General features: G+C 36.2%; 1 protein-coding gene across 1 annotated transcript in view; it reads right to left on the bottom strand.

Annotated features, from left to right (window-relative positions):
- Positions 1-3,182: 3,182 nt before the first annotated feature.
- The window catches only part of BOD1L1 (biorientation of chromosomes in cell division 1 like 1), a 38,473-nt gene continuing 16,793 nt past the window's right edge, over positions 3,183-24,862 (bottom strand). The window contains exons 11-25 of the mRNA XM_059817489.1: positions 23,588-23,655; positions 21,954-22,023; positions 19,348-19,391; positions 18,326-18,413; positions 17,163-17,242; positions 16,409-16,493; positions 15,324-15,397; positions 13,891-13,966; positions 13,776-13,810; positions 11,740-11,785; positions 8,484-8,518; positions 8,285-8,369; positions 7,685-7,838; positions 5,801-5,944; positions 3,183-4,601 (exon numbers count right to left, since the gene is read on the bottom strand). Coding sequence (XP_059673472.1) covers positions 4,493-4,601; positions 5,801-5,944; positions 7,685-7,838; positions 8,285-8,369; positions 8,484-8,518; positions 11,740-11,785; positions 13,776-13,810; positions 13,891-13,966; positions 15,324-15,397; positions 16,409-16,493; positions 17,163-17,242; positions 18,326-18,413; positions 19,348-19,391; positions 21,954-22,023; positions 23,588-23,655 — 1,193 coding nt within the window. The 3' untranslated portion in view covers positions 3,183-4,492. The remainder of the gene's footprint in view (positions 4,602-5,800; positions 5,945-7,684; positions 7,839-8,284; positions 8,370-8,483; positions 8,519-11,739; positions 11,786-13,775; positions 13,811-13,890; positions 13,967-15,323; positions 15,398-16,408; positions 16,494-17,162; positions 17,243-18,325; positions 18,414-19,347; positions 19,392-21,953; positions 22,024-23,587; positions 23,656-24,862) is intronic.

Consider the following 24,862-nt stretch of genomic DNA (forward strand, 5'->3'; position numbering starts at 1 on the left):
TGTTTAAAGTTTCATGTTTTAGTAGAAAAAAAACACCCTGCTTGAAACAGACCCAGGATTTTTGAGAAGCTGATGGAAGTAATGGAGTGTGACGTACATAGCTGGGACAAGGAATCTACTGGAAGAAGCAAGCACAGTATCTTTAGGAAGTTGCCAAAACCTGCAGAAGGCTGACACGGACAATTTCCTCTGAACTGAAGCTACAAGCAAATGAAATAGATGGAAGGCTGTTGAAGCCGTGAAGATGAGAGTCTTCTGAGATGGTATATGAAATATATGACCGAGCGGGCAATGTTGAGAATACTTAAGTTATCAAGAGCTTGGAGTAAGTGTATGCTATATGAATGTGCAGTCACCATTGTTAAGATGTTAAAATTAAATCCTAAAACTGAAAACATTTTACATGGAATGACTTTAATGGGAAGAGAACAAAAATCTACTAGTTAAATTCGCTCTTTACAATATGAACAGGTACAGCTTCAAGGAAATCAAATGCTGCTTTGGAAGGACATGCAGAAGTCACTCAGTGTATCCCAGCTTCAGGGCAGCAATTCCCTTCAGACCAGTGCCTCTCAGCATCAGAGAAGTCCCACTACCTCTTCCATAAGCAAGGAATGACAGAAGTCTGTGGTGGCAAATGATCTTTTCCCAATGCAGATCTTGATACAGGTATCAGACTTTGACCAGTTTTAGTGTTGACACCTAAGCCTGTATTGGACTTGCATCATAGCGGACATCTGTTGACAGTCACTATGACCAGGAGCACTTGCTGCTCTTGGTTGCCAAGTTTTGTGGGACAAATTTTTACTGAGTTTCTGGACAGATGAAGGCAGCTCAGGATTGCAGCCTCTGAGGGATCAGGGCCAGAGGTTGTTCTGTACACGTGATGCTCTCAGAACATAGGCTGAGAAGGCAGAAACAGTGGACGTGTGTATTTGGGATGGATGTCCCAGACTCAAAAAAAAAAAACCAACAACTGAGAAGTAGATGTGTTACTAGAGAAGCTGTTGGAATAGAAAATTGAGGCATTCAGAGATCTGCCAGCATCAGCAAAAACTTTGCCCCAGCTGCTGACTGCACCTACTGACTTTAGATCAGGTTCTAGAGGGAAATTTCAACAGTTGCAAGAGTTACAAGCTTGCCATCAAAAAACGAAAACTGCAAATGAATGCTTACTGATGACGCTTTAGCTGGTTTAAAAAAAGACCCCCACAAAATAACCAACCAAGCAAAATCCATTTGTGTGACTTAAAATCTATATAGTAGATAACCTCCCCCCATAGTATTTTAGGTTGAAGACAGTAAGGAGATGTAAATACCTTTAAGTAGAATGCACTAGAAAATATGAAGAGGTACTGACAGCTAGCCAACAGCCAGCTGGTTAACACAGGCAGCTGAGGTATGGTAAGCAGGACTCAAGTTCTTGTGCTGTAAAACTCAGCAGGTGGACTTGAACTCATCTTCCACCAGGACATCTCTGGTTCGCTCAATATTTTAATATTCAGAGAAATGAAGCAGTTCCAAGAGAAGGAACTGGAAGAAAAATCAGCCATTGTAACATAAAAATATAGCCAAGTGGTTTAGAAGTTTATTTGGGTTGCAGGGTAGCCATGTTCTTGCACTAAAGGTGGCAACAAACTGCCTTGAGCAAACGTCTCCATGAAACCCTTCAGGACATTCTGTTTCACCACAGTGCAGTATTTTTTTCCTGTACTCTCTAAATTTGCATGGGGTAGGGAAGTATGGTTGCTTTATACATACGTCAAGGTTCAAGATGGACAAGCCTAACTTCTGAACAAGATAGATATGCCTCCTGCTGCAGCCAAGGGAAAACTGATTCCTCTGCCCCACCTCCTTCCTTGTGCTCAGGAAGGACTCTGGGAGACACAGTGTATGAAAGACTTAGAAACTGTAAACATTCAATGGCCAAGTTATGCTGAAATACAGCAGACCACTACTGTACCTGTAAAGTATAATACTAATTTAAATGACAGGCACTTTAAACAACTAAGCAAAAAAACCCAAACTTCCAAACATGGATTGACAGTGATGTGGCCTGGCAGAAATATCTATCTTGTTGACAAGGAATAAGAAACTGGTGTGCTCATACATGCATGCTTCACTTGCTGCATCGTAAATTAAAAGTTTGTGGAACTGACACTTTTTCTCCCACCCTTTAAGTAAAAGTGGCTCTCTTGCTGGAAGATAATTCCTTTAATGCATTCATATTATGGAATAATTTAACAAATGATCAAAGATACATTCCATAGACAAGAGGATTTTCCTCAATGTTACTCCTAAATGTTATCCATGGCTAAGGGGCAGGACAGTAGAAGACCTAGGAGGTTAGCTCTGAGAGACTGTCATAGACCTCAGGGTTGTGTTTCTCTACTGAGATCATTTGACAACAGTCTAGAGGATCTGACACAGTAGGAACTTTGTCAATCATTATAATCCATCAGAATAGATGTGCCTGTGAACCAGGTAAATATAAACTGTACTGTGGCAGGAGAGGTACTACCAGCAGAGAGAGAGAACAAATGATAATAACGTACAGTGCAGTGGGGGGGCTTCCTTAGGAACCTCCTGAGCAATCTCACTACTGAATTCAGGTGTGAGGAAACAAAACCAGAACAGATGCAGGGAAGGACTCCTAATACAATCAAAAGTCTAGGAAGCACTGACTGAAAAACAAACACTTCAGCTCGTTCAGCCTTACAGAGCAAAGGCTGAGAAGAAATCTACAATTTTGGTCTATGCATACTGCAGGGGGCAAAAGGGGAAAAAAGGAAAAAAGGAGAAGATTCAATTTATCCTACAACTGCGTATGACGAAGTGCAGTAACATTAGCGTTAGTAATATATAGGTATATATCAGCAGTATGTTAGCAAGGTATGTATTAGTATGGCAGCAGAGTTAAGGTAGAAATCAAAATGAGTTAATTATCAGAACAAAGAGGTTTTCTTTTTTTAGACTCAAGTTTGCTTAGGAAAAAAAATTATGTGTGCTCCTGCTTTTATAGCATACTAACCTGGGTAAATGGTTAGGTCCTTTCCCTGCTGTTTATATACCTAAAATATAAGGACCTGTAAACATTTAAAGACATTAATCAGGTAAAGCTTATGACTCCAACCAAATACATTCGTAAAAACAAATTCCACAGCAATACAATTAAAGGATAATAAAATATGGCAACTCAGATTTTTGGCAAACATTTTATAATTTTTTTATATAAAAATCTCAGTAAGAAACCAAGCAGAATATCTGACGGAAACATCTGCCTTACAACAAGTTCAAAAAAACCTCACAAAAAGAGAAAAAAAGAAAAAATGAAAAGTAAATTCCATCCCCCCCAAATCCTTTTTAATTATAAACCAGAATATCAACAAAACACTTAAAATAATCTCAGATTGTTTGGCAACTCATCACATCATAACAAGAGACACATTTGATCATAAGAAAAGTTTAACTTTATATACAACTTCACTTGAACGTTTGCTCTTACCAGAATTAATATACATTAAAAAAAGATTCTGGCAGTAATACCAGGTTCTATTTTTAATACCTGTGTATAAAATGTAACATAAAATGCTGAAGCTCTATAATTAGGAGAAGTAACATTTGATTTCAGTGGGTCCCTCTGTCGAAAAAGACAAATACTGAAAGAACAGGTGTTTAGTTGCAAAATAAAACTGTTTCATTTCAGGGTAGTGTTGGCTGACTATGAATAAATCTAACCTAATATTATTTATTTCTTGAGGTTGGTAAGTAAATTCACAAGTGAAAATATAATCAAGTAAGATTCCATTTTAAATTTTACACTTTGTCACAAATGTGAACAGAAAGGAGCCGAGTCCCTTTTACTATGCTAAGCTACTTTAATGCATGCGAGAAAAATACTTTACCAACTGTCTGAGCATATTTTAGAGAACTTCAGGTTTAAGACAGCCCTGGGGGAGTGGAGGGGAAGTTTCCTACTGACATCTGCATAGAATGTAAAATATATAATTAAAAAAACCTAAGGTATATACTAAAGTTTACAGACCAATGCTTTCCATATAATAAATAAAATGTCCATCATTGATTAGATTCATACACAGAGTAAAATACAACCTATTTTTACAAGTTTATATACAAAGTGTGTTAGTCGGCCCAGGGGTGCCTCATGGGTTGGAAGCATCTGCATTAGCATGTCACATTGGGAAACCCCAACTTTCCAAGTCAGTGATAAAATATATAACTACTTTGTTTTTCATTCAGATACAAAGTAAACTTATTTTTCATCTGAAATAAATGTACATAATATTCTGTATAAACAATAGTTTATAAAGCTGTTTAAAATGTAACTTAAAAGTACTGCATTGATTAACTTAGAGCTCTGAAACAAGCACGTGCAAAACCCTTTGCTTTAAAAAAAATAGAAGCACAGATGTGTTTTGTTTTTTTTTTTTTTTCTTTTGACTCTTCGATGAACAGTACTAGCTGGTAAAGATTATCGTTTTGCTTTCTTTACTGGCGTTTCCTCTATTTTCTGCTGGCCTTTTCTCCGTACCACTGTTGGGCTGTCTTCCCTTTTACGCTTGGTAGACTGCACCTTTAACCTGAAAAGCATTATTAACGATTATTTTAACAATGGTAGGACCTATAAAACAGAAAGGGTGGTCAGGCACAATCCTGTTTAGAGGATACAACTTAATTGTCTGTCTCTGATGAATTACCAGGACACATTATTTAAAAGCTTACTACTAAAACACAGACCATAGGGAGAACTTGCACACTCCCACCACATCTTAGCAGGATATCGCATACTAATTCTGTGTGTTGGAGAGCGCTTCGGATGTAGAATTTGGGGCTAAAACTCTCCTCCTTCTTCCTCTTTCTTTTGTAAAGATTTGTGGATTACAACAGAGTACCATGAACTACATTATCTTGTACCCTGTCTCACAAAGACAGAAGAATAGCAATAGTGGCTCAAGTCTTGCATACACAACAGGGAGTAAAGGGCAGACATCACATACCCTTATCTCTAAGCATCCCTATATAAGCCCACCACATTTCAGCTGCAACCAATTGTAAGTGTGGCTTAAACTCTTGGCCATTCATAACCATGCGAAGTAATTAACATGAGGTGAACTGTGACAGTGGATCAGTGCGTGTTCCTGAGGTTCAGTCTGAAGACATTGCCACATTTCAGAGTGGATGACAACTAAATGCATTTGGCATATAACTCATTTTACAGGAAAACTACAAGATGAATAGCAAATGTGCATCATATTTATTACTCCCTTGTGATTTTACACTGTGATCTCATCTTTAAAAATTAAAAAGTGTACCAGGGAAGGAGGGAAAGGGAAATATTTTCAGAACTTGATATCAAGACTCTCAGAGTTTCTCCTCTTTTATCAGCTGATCTTCGAAAGATCTTTGAAGCATTAGAACCATGTCATCATATGTTGCTTTAACCTGAACTACAGCTGCTCTTCCCCCCCATTCAGGAAAGAATCACAGCTCAAGTTAAAATACTGCGTAACAGCATTTTCAGATTCTCCCAAGAGGCTTCTGAGGACGGAAAGAAAAAAATTCTAGTCTTCCAAATGTTAGAGAAAGGAAAAAAAAAAAAAAGAAAAAATGTAAACAGAAGAAAATCCTTTAAAAGCTTTTATATATATCACAAGAGAACAGAACAGAGCAAAGCTAGACTGCTGTTCAGATTTTGAAGCAGTATATTACATATGAGGAAAGGATCAATGTAGTGGCTTCCAAAACAAATAATAGAAGTGGATTCAACTTTAATACTTACTGTGTCAATGGAGGAGATTTATTGATTTTTGTATCACTTGGAGATCTTTTTTTTGCTGCTAGGTTCTGTCGTTTTCTAGGAGAAACTGAACTTGGACTGCTGCCTTTAGAAGTTGCACGTGTGGTTGGCTTGCTGGGCTGCTTTCTGTAATACAAAAGAATGATGAATGTATATATAACAAAATACTTTTACCAAGTCACTTTCTTCTCACATTCCAAGTGCAGAAAATTAAGACTGTACAGTATTTGCAACAAGTAAATCAGAGTTGCCAAAAGAAACAGTGAAAAAAAACCATTTGCATGCTTCAAGACACAAACTGCAATGCCGAACTGTGTATTTTCACATGAAATGTAGAATCAAAAGGCTACTTTACTGACAATATTTAGTATTTAACTAAATAAAAATCCTAGTTCCAAATCGGCAATAATTCTGGTACATAAGTGTCCATGTTTAAAAAAATAGCTTGTAGTACCAGCAGAAAAACCAAAGAAGCAAAGGTGAACAGGCTGCAGAAGAAAAGAGAACTTGCTTATCCAATGTAAAGAAAGAACACATATTAGCTTCAGTATCCACCAGTTCAGACATGAAAAACTTGTTACTGGCAATCAGCTTCATAGTTTGGAAAGCAGGTTAATTAAGTCAGAAGAACTGATGACCCAGCAATGCTGAAGATGAACAAGCAGCCCCTTCCACAGAATTATTCCCAAATGCTACTTATAAAATGCAGACTGTTTGCAGCACCTTAAGATAGAGATGCTTTGTTACAGTCAGAGCTAGAAAGATAGCATTGGAAACCTGAGACACAAAACAAACCAACCTATAAATAAAGAAGTAGATTTACAACACAAGCGATTAGAATGAAAACGCTAATGCTTAAACTTTTATTACAATTTTAGAGTTAACAATTACATGAGACTACAGGAAGCCCCTTTGCCTTTACCAAAACTGTTGTTTACTAAGTGGAAGTGGTAAACCTTCACAGTTTTTATTTAAATGAAGACTACATAACTACTTTCTGATTCAGCTCTGAAATTATGAATTCAAGAGCATACTGTGAACAGTGCTTCAAATGAATCCCAAAGGCTAACATATAATATGATATCTTTAGGAATAAAGTAAATCTGGTGAATTTACAGAAGTCTCACCACGAACATGAAAAAAAAGCCTGGACTCCAATACTGTTCTGGAAGGGAGCAACAAAAATTACAACTTCCCAAAGCTGGTATCTTTCTTTGTTTCCACAACAAAGTCAAGAGGATGAGCTCTGCTATTATTCAGTTTGCCTACAAAAAGGCAGACCTATGCTAAGGGAGATGGAGAACAGCTTCTTGAAAACAGAACTCTTGCTACCATGCTAGTCTTTTGCAGTAAGATTGCTTTCTGAGCTTGCAGATCACCATACTAGAAATTAAATCCCCCAGTACTGCAGATTCATGTATTTAACTTGGATAATATTTGGAAAAAGAAACGGACATGGATAATTGTATTTTCACCTTGTTCCAACTCCAAATATCAAATGGCGAACTGCACAGTCAAGTCAGAGGTCCCTTGTTACCTACCAGAACTAAGAGCCCTTAGCCTCAACTTCTGAGACATCACTAGGATAAAGACTGCCAACAGGATCAATTCTTACTTTATGACATATTCAAGTATGTCTTTTGAGACCCTAACAGTTCCCCCACCTCCCCTTTTGTCTCTTCATCCCTCGAAGAGTAGTACTAGAATTAGAACCAAAATTGTTTGGGAAGCTCTCATCAATTAAAAAAAAAAAAAGGCAAAAAGGAAAAAAAAAGCAAGCAACAAAAATATCCCAAAAACAAACCCCACAACAACTGAGAACAATGTAGAAAAAAGCCTGCTATTGGTGTTTCTACACACAGTTACCTTTGAGCCTCTAATCTTGTGGCTGATCTAGTTGTGGCCCCGGAATGTGCTTCATCATCTTCCTCACCATCTTCTTCCTCATCTTCCTCCTGCTCTCTTAGTTCATCTTCAGAAGACGTTAATTTCCGACGTTTTCTTTCTGGCTCCAGTGTTTCTGTCCATGTAAAATTTTACACATGTGCTATAATTTTCCAAAAGCCCTCCAAAAGGATATGGACACTTAGTTTAGAAAAGGTATTCTATTCACAAATCCCATTTTAAGTAAGTAATTTTCCATTTCCTTTATGCTTCAACATTTTTAATTTACACTTGTTTGACTTAATCTTGCTAACATATTCACCATAGTTTACTTATGCAGCTCATAGCCAGAATTCATAGAAAATTCATGAGGCTTTATAGAAGCATCTGGCATGTAGCAATTCTGACACGAGATTACAGCAATTTACACATATTTACATAATATTTACACTAGCTGTAACTCAATGATTTTTCCTCAAGAAAGGAAAATTGAATAAAGCTTATCATGTTGCTATTAGTAAACAGAAAGGCACAGTAATATCTTCTCATTGTGTTAGGAGTAGCACAGTTTCATGTTTTTACCAGTTTCCTCTGATTGAACCAGAGAACGCCTAGGCTTTCTTCCCCTTTTACGCGAAATCATTTCTGCTTTCTCAGCTTCATCTTCCTGAAGAAATAAAATGGAAGCAAGTAAGGCAAGAACAATTTCATTTAAATAGACGACAGACATTTTTCATTACATACTGCTTATAAACTCACAAATTAAAATGGTTGCACTTACATTTGTTGCTTCTTTCTTATTAGATATGTCTGTACCTAAAAAGAAAAGAAAGAACAAAACTTAATCCTGAACTTCAAATCTTTTGCCAATCAGTTTAAAAAGTTCTTTCAAACTCTGTCAACTTTTCATAAACATCACAGAAACTCAGAAAACATTTAAAGTTTCTATCTAATTTAGAATATGGCTTTGTTGTATTTTGTTACACACAGAGACTGGGACAATGATTTTTTTTTTTTTTAAAGTAGTAAGGCTTTATATATATGACTGACATTATTTATTGCTTTGTTGCATATGCTGTTTCGTTTTAATGGAAAAGCGAAAGTTACTTACTCCTTTTAACTACTGTCAACCAATTACAGAATCACAGAAACAATTTAGCATGGAAGTGGCCTCTGGAGGTCATCTAGTCCAACCTCCTGTTCAGAGCATGGCTAAATTAATTGATCTGATCATACTGCTCAAGGTCTTGCTCAAGCCAATTTTGAAAGTCTCCAAGAACACGGTCCCTCCAGACAATCTGTTCCAGTACTTAACTATGCCCATAGTGAAGCACCAAGATGGCTGTAGCTCAAAAAGACAATATTTAAAACCTGTCTAATACCTGATATGCAGATTATGTGACTTTCTCTGTTGAAGTACTTCTTATTTCTAATTCAGTACTTCTTACAGACTGGCCTGTGCATGTTAAAATACATTTATAAACCTACAACCCATGACTCAACCTGGCCTCTCTCCGTGGTAGATGCTTACTTCTACACTGACTAACTCTATGATAGGAAAGAGATTATTTTATAAAGCTTTTGAACTTCGTCAAATGGAATTATCTGCAACACTGCAAGAATAAAAATCCTTAGCAACAGAAGGAGAGAAGCAATGTAAACAAAAGCAAGTTTTTATATGTTTTTTCCCTGCCATAAAATTGCTGCCTATTTTTGTTTTCTGAAAGCTACATAAAAGACAACACAACCTCCAAACCCATCACCAATTAGACTGATAGAACAAAAAGAAAAATGTCAATGCAACGGATCAAAATAGATCTCAAAGAGCAGAAACATATTCCAAAATTCACACACAAGTTTTTTTGGTGTTCCTTTGTTAAGGTTATGGGAGAAACTTCTACACAAAAGCAAATGAAATAAAATGCAAATATGTTTAACTACTCAATAAGGAAATGCAAGAAACATAGGACTGTCCACTGTATTAAGTATTTTACACAAAATAAGTCTAAACATATAACCAACATTTACTAGTTCTGTTGTGTTCAAAAGACAGATACTTCAAAATTCTGGTACGTTTTGGAACATTTGTAGCAAAATAGTTTTTGATTGACGAATACTCCGTGTAAGTACAAGACACGCCTTTCTTAACAGACACAACCCTCTCTTTACAGAATCACAGAATCACTAAGGTTGGAAAAGACCTATAAGATCATCAAGTCCAACCATCAACCAACAAACACCACCGTGCCCATTAAACCATGTCCCACAACGCCTCATCCACACGTTCCTTGAACACCTCCAGTGATGGTGACTCCACCACTTCCCTGGGCAGCTTATTCCAATGTCTCACCACTCTCAGTAAAGAATTTTTCCTCATATCCAGTCTAAACCTCCCCTGGCGCAACTTGAGGCCATTTCCTCTTGTCCTGTCACTCGTCACTTGGGAGAAAGAGAAGTATAAAAATGATAAACTATAGTATTTAAAAATCTTACTAACTTTACAGCAGCAACCACTGGTTAGCACAAGATAATTTTAGCTTCCAGTTCAGTGTCAGTGCTATGGGAGGATGCTGCCTTCAGAAACTAGATGTCTCTTAACTGCATGAGTTGTACTGACTGAAAAGAAACTCTCTGCTTCCCACTCTATATGCCAGTCTGTCCCTATTGTAAACCTTTGTGCAGAACACCCAGAAATTACCAGAATAAGTGAACTGCACAGAGGGATTCCACTTGGTTTTCTTCTCACTGCCAGGGGTTTTCAACCCCTTTTCTCATATGAACGCTAACATATGATGAAAAGTTTAACAGGCTATTTCATCCACTTTATACACTCCTCTTAATATCGCTGTGACATCAACAGCCTTTTACCTGGAAAACAAAATGTTACTTAACACACTAAATTAAGCTTTAAGTACACAGTCAGGCGTCTGTCCTTTTGATGTAAAAGCAAACCAGAAAGCACTTTTACACCTTTCTCGCATTCTTGTCTGTTCTCTTTGCAGTTGATAGAAACCAAGTACCACACAACCAGCTAACCTTCCAGAGACAATTCTGAAGCATACGGATTAAAGCTGACATTTTAACAAATGTGGAGAATATAGGAAATAGTCCATATGTGCAGCCAGATTAATATCTCTGTAGAAACCTAAACTTTTGGAAATTCCAGAAGATTTGTTTTGAAGACTTGTTTTCTCAGATTTGTTGCATGAATGTTTGTATTTATTTACACACCATTTTTTAACCTGCCTTTCAGATTCGTCTGCTTCCCAAATGGATTTTAAAGTCTATTTTATGAATGGCCATAATTAAAAAGACACATTTAAATAACCAGTGCAGTTCAGACTCCATACATACGAAAAATTAACTATGCCATCTAAAATTCACCAAAGTTTGACCTCTTACAAATCACAAATGTTTGAACAGGAAAGAGAAATAGAAAAGTATCTCACTTTATTTGACTTTAGTTTGAAGCACTAAAAGTACATTTCTGAGTAAAGTTAAGCAATCATATTCTAAAGATCTTGCAGCAGTTGTGAAAGGGAAAAGAAATATCCCCTCAAGCTACCACTAAGCTCTTTACACACATATCCGCAGATAATCCAATTAACTGAACAAAATTTGAAATTTAAGAAGTTAATGTAGTAAGTGTGATTGATAGTCGCTCTATGAAAGAAAATAAGCAGAAATGGGAAACAGTCACCAACAACCAGTTTGATGGGGTACCTCTGGAGCTCTGCCATGTGCCTACCCACACAAACAGATTATTTGGTATATTCTGCAATGCATTATTCAGTACTTAACAGTGCTGCTGTATCTTTGACATAAGTTCTTATCAAGCTGCTCTTTTTTAAAATTAAAAACTCAGTAGGAATTTGGGACAGGTTTTCACTGTTCTGTTTACTCGGATGTTTTCAGTCGTTGATAATACTGACTGCCAGACATTATGTTTAGGAAGGACCCATGTGATTTTCTTGAAAACCCTCTTCTATTTCTTCCACCTTTTGTTTTATTTGTTAAAGCAGATATAATTTGCTTACCGGTTTGAGGTGCTTTTCCTCTACTTGCAAAGATAGGAAACTGCAGCTGAAATTAAAAAAAAAAAGTGGGTTTCTTAATTTAAAGAAAATCAGAAAAATCCAGGATTGTATTACATAAACACAGAAACTTGCTCCATTCATAGTAGAACATATCTGCAAATCTAAAAAACGAACATTCTAATGAGCATACAGGAAGTTTGTACTGAGTTTAACAGTAGCATGCATTTTTCCATTTATGATAAAGATTTGAAACGAGTCATATCAGCCCAGAAACAAAAGAAATCATAGCAGTTTCAGTAACCTAACCAACACTAAAGTCATTGCAATAAAAGGTACAAAGTTAAAAGCAGTTTCAGTCAAATAGATTTCTGAAAACGTAATTATCAACAATACAAAAAAGTTTAGTGCGGTCACTTTACATAATCACGCACACAGATTTGCAGAATCATTAAGTCACCAGAATTTTCTATTTATTCAGAATGCAGAAAGAGCTATGTATAATTACATAATTTCTTATGATGACTGTACAAAAAAATCCAGTTGCTTTCATCACCAAACGACTACATTAGGGTGTTTACACTTCCTTTGAAGTAGCAACATGTTCTCAAAGCAGCCTAGGGAAAACTGTCATGCAAAGATAATATGTCACCCTACAGAACCATTATCTCAGATGGGGGGCAGATATTGCTCCTCCTGCAGCCAGCCTGTAACTGACTGACACACCAATCAGTCATCACTAAAAGGTGCAAGACCTTCAAAATAGTAGAACTAGAACAAGATGATTCTGTTCTAGTACTGAAGCTGCCAATGCATATCTATTTATGAGGGGAGTAATTTTAAAACTAGTTTTAATTCTTATTTAAAAAAACCCCAACAACAAAACCCCCCCAAAACACAAACAAAAAACAAACACCCAAACAAACAAAAAAAAACAACAAAGAAAAACCAAACCAGAAAACCCAGAACACCAAAAAACACACCAGTTCGAATTACATTTCATTAAATTAATATAAGGGAAAAATAAAAATCGATTAGGAAAGATTAGGAATTCTGAAACAAAACTCCACCAGCAGACCTGTAGAAGGGCTCAAAAGGACTGCCTGAAATGCTGCAGGGACAGAACAAGCAGGGACAAGAACTCCTAACATCTACAGCCTAGGTAAATTCCCAAGACTTCTGACACCCATGCCAACTGGTGCCTTACCAGGCAAGCAGGCAGAAAACACAAGTTTCAATACAACACTGTTTTTAAAATCACCTCTTTTCTATGCAATAATGTTGATTCTGACATACAGGCATTCCCAAGAGAGGAGCCTTCCACCAGAATAAATCCAACCAGCTGTACTCCACAAATATGCCTGATCCACTACTACCCTGTGCTGTAATCCAACCGGATTGCTGAAACACTCCCAACAGAATACTTTCTTAGCAGTGAATGTACTTCACAGGGGTTAAGAAATAAAGTATTGCTGAGCTTTAAAAGACAGAGGCATGTTTAATGAGCTCTTAAGTTACTAACTAGCATGTCTCTCTCTTTTGAGCAAACTGTACACATTGTAATATAGGTAATACAACTGCATTACACAGTACTTTATTTTACAGATATTAAGAGTTACTATGAGTTATTATGATAGGTTCAGTAGAGAAAAAAAATCTCAAGTTTTCAAAACAAAGTCAACCTTGATCTTCAGGGCAAAATTACTCTCAGCACAAATTAAAAGACACGTGCACACGATCAGAATTTCACCCTGCGCACAAGTATATTGCTAGCCAGTGTAACACTTAGATTTCTATTACGTATGTTGTACTAAGTTTCATCCTGTTAGGTTATTTGTTGTGTTCCAACATAATAGTATATTTTGCTTACAAAGTTCAGTTATATTAGGAAATACTATTAATAGTTTTTATTTGCTTAGGTTGATCTCAATTATCAAGTTTTCCACAAGATGTTTCTGAAATACTGTTAACTGTTAAACAGATAAATGGCTCTTGAATTACTGTGTTTAAATGCACCCAAACAAAATAAAGGCACTTACATTCCCAGTGCTCATATCAGCTTTTGACTCCCCACCTGAGGGAAAAAATATGAATTCAGAATTTGAATGTCACTATTTTCTTTGTTTCTCCACAGAGGTATTATGAACTACTTACCACCAGGCTGTACAGCTTCAAGAGGGTATTTACGAGGCCTTCCCCTTTTCCGTTTCACTATTACAGGCTGATTTTCCTATTAAAAGTAATGGACAAAGATATTTTAGTTACTGCAATTGACACTTAGCATTTGAGCAATATCATACAAAGATTGCTGCTAACTTCATAATGTGATAGTGGCAGAAGTAGCGCTCCTCAGTTTAAAAATGTAGATGAGGCAGGTTTCATAGGAAGAGACGCTGCTTGTTATGAAATCCATTGATATAGTTGAAAAGAAACAAGACAACTCCCAATTATACAAAATGCTCTGTGGCTGGCCTCAGGCACAATGCATGCCTTAGAACACAGTGCCTTCTGCCCCCTTCCCCCCCAACAACTCTATCACTTGGTCTCACAAATGCTGCTGGCTTACCCTATATATCCCGCCACATCTTTTCAGTCTTACGAGAACTCCAAACTTCATATCTTGTGAGCCCCTTTTCCCAATGCCATATAGCACAGGCTACATCTTAAAACAGTTGAGCAAGTCCTATTAAACAGTCAATACTCTAGTTATCCCAATATACAGATTGGTGATGTTCTCTATATAAACAGGGCCTTTAGTAAAAAAGGTCCCTTACTTTGAAGCTTAAGCTTTGAAAGACAACTTTAAGCAATTAATATGGTCAGATCACAAAGATCCTCAATCTCAGATCATAAAATCCCCAATAACGGACTTTCTCTTATTTACAAGGAAAGAAGGTTAAGTGCCTCATTCAGCATTTACTGAAGTCTAGCAATGTCTCCCCCCACAATGGATCTTAGTGACTCAAGCCTTGAGTGAACAAATCTAACAATTTATTCTTCAAATTTTCTTCCGCTTCCAAATCAGAGGCAAAAAAAGCAAATGACAAAACCCAACAACTTTACGAGAACTGTGTCCATTTTTAGGGGCCAGCAACAATTTTAATCTCTAGGGTTCAGACATTTGCTTACAAGCACCACTGTAAAATATCACAAGTATATGCCTAAGAGATAACATAGAGTGTTTTAAAATTGTTGAGTGATAATATTTTTGTAAATCCAAGTCATATTTGCTAGTGATTAACCTGTCCACATCTCAATTACAAGGTTTTCAGAAAACATGATTTCTAAAGAACTCTATAGAATAGCTTTCTATACAATTTATAAGTACTATTAAATGTAGGAAGGGAGTTACTTCTACTTCAATAATCAGCCACTGATGTCTTATGGTCTGTGAGCTTGTACTTTGTGACACAGAACTACATGAGTCTTTGGTACTTTACAGTACCAAACATAAATTTTCACAGCTATTTCTGTGTTGGGGAAATCAAAGTTTTAATACTGCTGTCAACAAAATACAAAGACAAAGTACTTATTTTCAGTGTGAACCTGCATTATCTCAGTTAGTTAACATGAATAAGACCACTCACCTCTGGAGAATTTTCATTTGATTCTAGACCATGCTTTTCCTTTTCAGACATTTCCTGTTCGATGGTAAATTCATCTTCACACATACAAAAAAAATCAAGAGGAGAGAAACTGTACACCTTTGTTTTATTAGGCAAAGAAAAAGGTACAAGCCACAACCTCTGCATGAAAAGCATTATTTCATTCTGTAGCCCAAAATTCCCTAAAAACACCCATCAGAAATTAACACCATTTGCCATGTAGCAACAATATATTGGTCTGCCAGAATGCTTCCCTAACACTAGATGAGTTAGACAGGTCTTCTAATTTAAGGTAAAAACAAAAGCTCAAGAGTGTGACACACTGTAAAATGGTAAGATAAATACAAGCCACTATTCAATTTTCTCCCACATTCCATGGAACAGGAAGCTGAGGATACAAGCTCACTGCAGAACAGCTTCAGACTTGTCAACATGCTCACTGGAGAGACAAAACTATTCATAGGTCAAACTAACATTAGGGAAGATAGTCACACTGTTCACACAAAGACAGACTAGAGTTACGTCAAAGCCAATATTAATACCATGGACAAGCCATCTTTTATTATTTATTTTAGTGCAATTAATAAGTCAACTGCAACAGTGCAACTTGTGCGCTCTTTCCTGGTTGGTTTCTCTACAGAAACAAACAGGACTGATTTTGATGGTGAATATGCCATGTTTTTTTTTCATGGAAGTACACCTCTCACTTGTGGTCAGTTAGGAGAAGTTGTTCTTGTCATATACCCCATTCCCTATCCACCTGTTTATTTGCAATTAGCTTTCCCACCCAAGGTACATACTGAAGCAGAAACGGAGTGGATGGGTGATAACACAACAGAAACATCAAATCTGCTCTTACCATTAAAGGAACTAGGATTAACACATTATTTGATAGCAGTAATAGAACAGACAGCAACTAGAGAATATATGCAAGTATTTGCTGGGATCAAAGTTGCTGGGATCAAACTGGGATCAAGTTCCTAGTTTCTCTCAGAATCATTCAAATGAAAAGAAATTAGCATTCTGTACGGGTTCAGAAAATTGCCCAGAATGGGCAGTTTCATTACCTCTTTCTTCCACAGTACTTTTAGGAGGTGTATGCTTTACATCAATTTCTTTGGACACTTCTGCTGTATCACCTGAAATAACTTCCTACATTATTTTGAAACAACAAAGAAAAGAGCATCTTACTACAAATTAAAAGGTCATTGTCAGTTACTTACACTAAAAAAACCACATCCCAATACATGAGTAGTTATTTTATTCACCAAGATTTTGTAATGTCTCTTAAGAACTTTGATGCTGAGAAGCTTCATCAAAATCAATGGGTGAGATAGTCCCAATTATTTTGCATGTACTCTTAAAAGGAACATCTATTTTGTCCTAAATTCCTGTTTTGACTTTGAAGGTATCAGTGCAAACCCAGAACTCGGGTAAAGTCTGACACCCTCTTGCAGATCTCAGATCAGTATGACTGTGAAGATGCTGAACTGACTGGACAGCTGGGATCTAGCAATGCTCCATCTGATCCCAAGCTCCTAACGATTGTGCAAATCGGTCCACCACATGTCAAAGTGATTCAGGTGCTGTGCACAACACCACAGACCCCTGCCATTTTTTTTTTTTTTTAAATTGTCTCCCCCTTGAAAAATGACTATCATTCTACAGTCAGTTATTCTGTATTCAAGACAATGCAAAGTAGTTTACAGTTAATAATTAAAATACCTCCCAAAATAAACCGCTATAGAAATAAAAACTTAAGACTTCCATCTTATTTACATTACAATTGCAGAACATTTTTTTTAATGTTCTTGAAAATACCTTGATGTTATCAGGTCTCGTTTTGTAACACTGACTTTGTTCATCATCTTTTCTCACATCCTGAGCAATCAGTCGGTTGCCTGCAAAAACAAGCAACAGCTTAAGTGTTAAAAAAGCAGCTCCTGCATTTGTCAGATTTTGATGCCACTTTTATACCAGCTCATCATTAGTGTGATTCCAAAGATTCTGAAAAGCAGCATCTTATTTACAAAAATATTAATAGAAAGTTATGCTAAGCCCTCTTTGAAAAGGGAAGACAAAACAATAACAAAAAAGAATTCCACGTTTGTTGTATGTTATGGGTGGGGTTTGGGGGTTTTTTTTGTTTGTTTGTTTTTAAAGATAAGCTCAAAATTGAAATTTAACAGGTACCACACCAAGAAATAAAACATCAACCTTAACTTCAACTCACTCAGAGACAGAGAAAGCAGTTAATGCATGGCTTCTAATTACTCACTTCATAAAATCAAAATTCTCATGAGCAGAATAAAAACTGTTATCAAAAATGACATTATTAATTATCCTGTTTTTTTAAAAAAATTGTTCCAATGCTGAAAAGACAAAAGCACTTGAGGACAGAGCTTGAGTAGATATTACATAGTCAGTCTCATAATTATTATGTCAACAAAATGCCTAACTTTTTTCTAAATTAATTTTATCTCACTTTAACTTAGAAATGTTTATGTCATTCAATGGAATTACTTCCTTCTCACTTTTTGCCTCTAGACAGATAAAAGGTTACACTAAAACTTAGTTCTTTCCAATCTAACAGAAGGAAGCATCCAGCCTCACAAAGTCTACTGAATGGCTAGATTGTCCTCTGATGATCAGCTTTCCTCAGCTTTGTATTCCTTCCCTGTTTTTTATTTAAAAAGGATAAAATTAGTAATTATTTTAAAGACTAAACAAAAAGTTTGTTCACTTACAATTGAAAAGCTACAATACTACTCTTCCGTGCAGTATTAAATTTGTTACCATACTTTTATCAAAAATATTTAAGTGTAATATTAAAGTTATTTTGGGAAGAACAATTGCTTTGGAGTTTGGAATTCCCCATATTCCATTCTTTCCTCCAAAGTACCATTTTATGGCCTAATTGCAGCAGAACTTTGTTTTGCAACAGAAAAGCTTTACACAAATTCATGTAGTTCTGTATCACTTACATTTTTCTTTATCCATTGTTCCTGAAGATTTACATTGCATTCCTCTAGATCTATGCTCTTCAGGTATCTGGGTATCCAAGTTTTCCACCTACACATAAAACACAAAGAAAGATAACGCCTTACCTTCTTTTTTCCATGAAGTTTATAAACACAGAAAGGAGAAAGTTTTTCCTACTTGCTACTTTCAAGTACAACATGCATTAAAATGGAAAGTAGCAGTATTACAAAAGCAATTTATTCCTAGAGCTCAAGTAATGTTACTACTATAGGATAGCATCGTGAAAGAACTACTGACTTGTAGTCTTTCAGAATTTCTAGTTGATATTTTTAATGAAAAAAGTCTCAGTTTTAATTAAGCACCCTACTATGTGCTTTAAAAGCAGATTATCACGGCAATTCACATAAAATATTTTGGATTTAGCGGTACACTCTCCGACATGCAGGAACAGAAGTAGTATTTCACTAGCACCAGAAATGTGGCCAACCAGCATTACAATATAGTCATAAATAAATTTACTACTAAAGTTTAAGAAACCACAAACACATTTTTTAGCTTGTCATCTGTGTTAAATGTCTTGTTTCTGCTCCATAAGAAACACTTTACATTCGCAAGTTTCCCAGTCATCCCTTTTATACTTAATAAGCTCCAAGTTCTTGTGAAATCACAGTAGACTGCATTAAAATAACACGTTTCTAGTCCTGATCCATAGCCCCAAGAATAATCCCAATTTTTGTCCTCTGTTCTCAAGGAGGACAATCAAGCTTCTCTTTTCTGCCAGTTAACGACAGTCCTGAAATAGTCATAGACTGTGGAACTATACAGGAAGATTTATTTACTGGCAAATTTGAAAGAATAATTAGACATCAACCTACACAGCTGCACAGTCTCAATATACATAGGCTCTGAATATACAAAAATAGTATTTTCCTTTAGAGAATATTTAATGTAAATAGAAGTAAATGCAAGCAAGAAATAAAAGCAGCACAGACTTAGAGAGTAAATTTAAAACCCAAGAACTTACCTGAAAAGTTTCTCTTTCTAAAGCAATATTCCTTTGCAGCAAATCTATTAAAAATAATTACAAAAATAATCAGAAAAGCTAAGCAAGAGCAAAGTAACATAGTATCTTCTACTTCACCTCTCTGAAAGGGTTCCAGAGTACCTGATGCTACATAAAACTTATTTTCAATGTTGGAAATAAGAGGCATCCAATCTTCTCTTTAACAATATTTGAACAAAAAAAACCCCCCAAAGAATACCAATTTCTAAACGTAGGGTAACTGAGAATCGTTTTATGGCTAAAATACAGGCAAACACAGCACTGTCACCTTTGAAATATGTGGTAACTGACATTTCAAATATAGTTTAGCATTTGAATGAATCACAATTTTATCTGTCACAACCTTAGATGCTGGATCATGGGATGAAGTAAAATGTGATGAAAACTATGCTGTAACATCATGCTTCCAGAGAACTAAAGTTTGCATAACTGTACTAGTGAGACCTGTAGCTGATACAGTTCACACAAGGGAATTGTCCAATTGCCAGATTCTATTGTACTCTAACTCTGTTAAGTAGAGCCTTAGCCTTGCATATCACAAAAGCGTAGAAAATAATTATGAATTATGGGAGCTGATGAGTGCTCTGCACTTTTGAAGAAACTCCATCACTTTCAAAGCCATTTCATATAGACACATAGAGAATCAAAGAAGCTGCTCCATTGAGCATTCTACAAAACCCCTGTCTGATTCATAAAGGCCCTGAATTAATATTTTAATAAAAAAAAGCTGCTAAAACATTCCAAGCAGTTTTTCTTCCAGCTACTTTAAGAACATAAACCTGTGATCCAATAAAACCACTCTGTTCTACATACAATTTTATATAATTTGTAGCTCATTTCTTAAATCTACATGTTTTAGCAATAATTTTTCCACAGCTATACTGTTAAGTTGCACAACATCTTTCAATTTTTAAAGCAGTGTCAAATTAAGAGCTAGATCCTATCCACTCAAACAGCAATGATTTGTTTACATTCCAAGGAATCCTGGACTACTAAACCACTGTGTCTGCTGTTCATACTCATGACAGGACACACATTTGTCTTTTAAACAACTTCCTTTTACGTACGTTGAGCTGTATGTACATATGCATATATATATTATTGCGTGGTGGGGGAGAAAAAGAAAAAACTGTACCAAGAGCTAGAAAGCATTATTCTTCAGTGCATGTCATATCCAACACAATTTACACAACAAATGGATTTTTGTTAAACATTTTACATGGAACAAGATTATCACAGCTAGCTCAATCTGCACATTTTAAAGTACTGTCTGTCTGGGTGACTGAGTGATGTGAAGTGGCACAGTTTTTCAGGTACTTCAAAGAAACCTCACAGTACAGAAATACTGGTTCAAGTTTTGGATCTGCTGTTCTGAAGACAACATTCTTCTAACCCATTCTTATGGTTTACATTTTCTTTCTTGTGAGCAGAGCATGTCTCTTATCACTTAGATGAATATACACCACCATTAAACCAGGTATGTGAATTTGACCTCCCCCAAGAATAAAAAGGAATCCAAAGTTTTATACCAAAGCTCCTATCTCGCCTTACTCCTATTTTTGTTTTCCATATGGTAAATGGTTATTTTGGTATGCATGTCTAAAAATTTAGAAGTGAGCTTAACAGTGGGTCCTTTCATAGCATTTAGGCTTTCAGCTGCAACTTTCCATAAGAGGAAATGCATCTTTAACCTCTTTAGACTCTATATGCAGCAGTATCACTGTTACCTCTTGGAATTCACTTTAGTTTTGTTTGTTACTCCATTAACTGAGGATTAACTCTCAGCTGGTAGTGTTGTAAACATCTTTGTAATGCATCTGGAGCAGAAAATCCATCAAAATGGGAACAAAGTAGGGGTTTGTTTCTGCTTTAATAGGAAAGCCAAACAACTGCAACACATTTTAAAATAATGTGGTTTTGGGAAACAGGGATTTTTTTTTTTTGTCCTATTGAAGATTAATTTAATACATGGAAAAGAAATTACTGAGCACAGATCCAAGTTGACTAATTGAGATTTCTAGCTAGGTGATTACCTACTTATAAGTGCTCTTCAAATTTCAGTGGATGGTCAGAAATATTTTAATCTTCTGGAGAGCAAGAAAGAAAAAAAAATTGAAAATTCTTTCTGTAAAGTCTCTGTGACTTAAGTCATACAGTACTTACTCATGTCATATCCTCACAGGGCCTGTCACAACACCCAAAACAAGGATGTTCTAAGTTTGTAAGGAAGAAAGCCATTCTTTGGGGAATTTTCTGTATCTTCCCTGCGCAAACGTTTTTCTGTATTTATTGATTTTAAATAGAATGTTAGCAGTCTACTTTTTTTAAAATCCTAAATGCTTTCCACCTTTCTTTCAGCATAATATATTGGAAGAAAAGGCTGACTCTCCTTCTTTCCCACAAAACAAATGCAAAGCCACATGAGCTCCTAGAAACATTTCAGGAAGATTTCTGCAGACTTTGCTTCAATCCCCCTACATATAGTATATATGAAATCTACAACCCTCCCATCACAAGTAATAGTCAAATCACTATGAAAAGCAAGTTGCTATCAGTATAAAAATCACCTTTTTGAAACTCTTTAGTGTGAAGATCCACATATCCCTCTTCACTTCTTGGACTTTCAGGCTGTTGTGGCTAAACACAAAATCAAAAGAAACAAAAATATTGCAGATGTCCAGAACAAGTATGTCTCACTCCCCTCCCTCATGTCATGATGCACATTGTCTTATCATGATCTATAAAAGTCTTCAAAAGCTTTCTTATTAAGACAGCAGTACCAATATTAATAAGGAACACAGGCAGAGCTAAGTCACATTACTGTTGAACAGTACAGTGACTAACCTTGACCTTAGAGTTAACACTGGTACCACAGATTAGTTTAAAAAAAAAAAAGGAGATCTCAAGAGAAACCTCAGGAAGTCAAGGTGCAATGCCTGCTCTTAAGATGAGTTCCAAATATGAGCAATATTCTAGAAATGTTCACATATATAGAAAAATATGTATCTGCAACGTATAACAAGGTACAGAGGTACAGTGAAGTCTTTTCAACTCATGCGGTTTTGGGGTTTTTTTTTGTTTGTTTGTTTTCTAGTTTTTTGGTTTGTGGCTTTTTTTTTAATTCAAGTTGCACATCAGCTATACGTTACTGATGCACAGATAATGCTATATGGAGCTAAGTGTACTTAAGTCAGATCTGGACATTGTGAACTCAGATACAGTGCCATGTGAACATGGACTTTGGGACCATCTTATGCTGGCAAACAGTACAGCAGTTTGCAGGTGGAACTCAACTCAAATCAATAAACATCACCAGACTGAAGCTGACTTGGATTTTCCTGAAGTGCATCCCAGGCACCAAAACCATGGTTCAGAAATATTCAACTGGTCTGCCCTAGAGCTGCAGCCAGTAGCCCTGTGCAGATCCACCCTTTCATAGATGCCTGGCAGTCTCTGAACCATGTTCTTCCTCAAAATGCTTATTATCAGAGTTTGGCAAGATATGAATCCAGTCCTGCATCTCAATGAAGAATTAACCCATCTGTAATCCTGGCTAGTATGGATCACAGCACAGACATACAAACAGACAGGCTCAACTTTGGTCTTATACAAGCTATAGGTGACCATGAGCCCCAAGACCCTGGCTTATCCAGGATGCCCTACTCTTCTATTACAGCAGATAATGGGCTGTAGTTCTCACAGGACAGAACAGCAGCAAGTGTTCCTCAAACGCAGAGAACAGGTAAGCCTAAAGACTGGCAAGGAAGTGATACAACGAAATTAACAGCAGTATGTGTTCACTATTTCAAAGCACTAAACTAACAATTGCCAACTCTAAGTGTCAAGGCATGTATGACTATTTTACAAGTACTATCACAAGCAACATGCATACAGTATGACCAATTCTAAAAAAAAAAATAAACAAAAAAATAAACTTGGATGTCATGGTCACAGAAGGAGCATGGCTGAGGGAGGGAATTGGTTCTACCACAGAATAACATAACATGGACAGCCCACAATTTAAATGCCAGCTGCTTAGAAAAGTACAGCTGAATAATCTGAAAAATGACCCTTCCAAAGTTTTGAAGTTCAAATGCCATTTTTGTTGCACAAAAATAAAAATGTATAGTAAGAAACCCTACCAAGATGTATAATTATATGAGAAACAGTATTGTCAAAATTTTCAAAATAACATAAATACCTCGTCAGTTTTCAAGTTACTTTCAAATTCTAGATCTTCTGCCAACTTTGGTAAAGCTGCATTATTGCCTAATGAAATACAAATATGTTAAAATTATTAGATTACATTACACTGTATTTATCTCATGCCACAGTAGGATGCTATTTCTCAGTACCACCTCATGAACACAGCACATGAATTTAATCCCTTCCTGTAGGCAACGGAAACAACAGCAATTCTGTCTGCAGCAAACCAGCTCAAAAAAACCCAACTTGGCATCTGCAAGAACAGAAATACTTCTATGTTTTCCTTAAATACAAAAGGATTGGAAAATATGGGCCATCAGGATTCATCACAGCTTATTTATGAATTCTGACTTTGTTTTTTTTCCTTGCTTTTCCTTTAAAAAAAACAAAAAAACCAATCACCAACAGATTTTCAGACCAAGTTCCAAACAGCAAATTACCTCTGTATTAATGAATGCAGAGCTAAGAATTAATACTGAGGATAATATTTTTCTTCAAGTGACAATTTGCTCTAAATCCATAAGCTCTAGAAGCATAACCACTGAAATGATCCAATTTCCATAGAGACTGAAAGCTCAGTAGTTCCTGTTAGTGTCAATGTAATTTCAGAAAATCTTAACCCCACCCTTTTCATTCCCCATGGGAACGGCTGTATGCTTCTAACATCTGAAAAACAGGCCATGCAGACAGCATCTTCATATGACTTCTACAGCCTTTTTGGACACCTATTTCAGAAGCCTGTTTATACAGCTTTTCCTAAACAAATAGTTATAACATGGTAATTCATCAGTGATGCATGTGAAGTGATTAAATTGTGGTTGCGGTCCACAGACTAAGACTACCATTACCACTGGTACTTACAGAGGCTACATCAATGGACAACAAGGATTGAGCAAAGCACCAAGACAGAAATACCTTAGTGTAGCAGTTTACATTTTCATGGCTCATGTTTGTCTCTTGTGTAAATACTGAATAATATTTTTCAAGTTCACCATGGTTGGTATTTAAAGTCACTTTAAGATAGCATCTTTCCTTGACAAATTCCTAAGATCCCAAAATCTGCAGAATGAGCTTTCTCACCCCAAATATGAATATAACTAGAGAATAAAGTCAACCTTTGAGGAACTGGACGTAAACTCACATTATAAAATGTTTTTTGAAATAATAGCAAAGACAGACATGAGAAGGAAAAGGTTTTAAAAGTAGTACTTGATTGGCATCATTCCACTTCCTTTGGTATAAAGGAAGATAAGCAGATTTCTCTACTATT

Source organism: Gavia stellata, chromosome 5 (genome assembly GCF_030936135.1).
Source record: "Gavia stellata isolate bGavSte3 chromosome 5, bGavSte3.hap2, whole genome shotgun sequence".
Taxonomy (NCBI): Eukaryota; Metazoa; Chordata; class Aves; order Gaviiformes; family Gaviidae; genus Gavia; species Gavia stellata.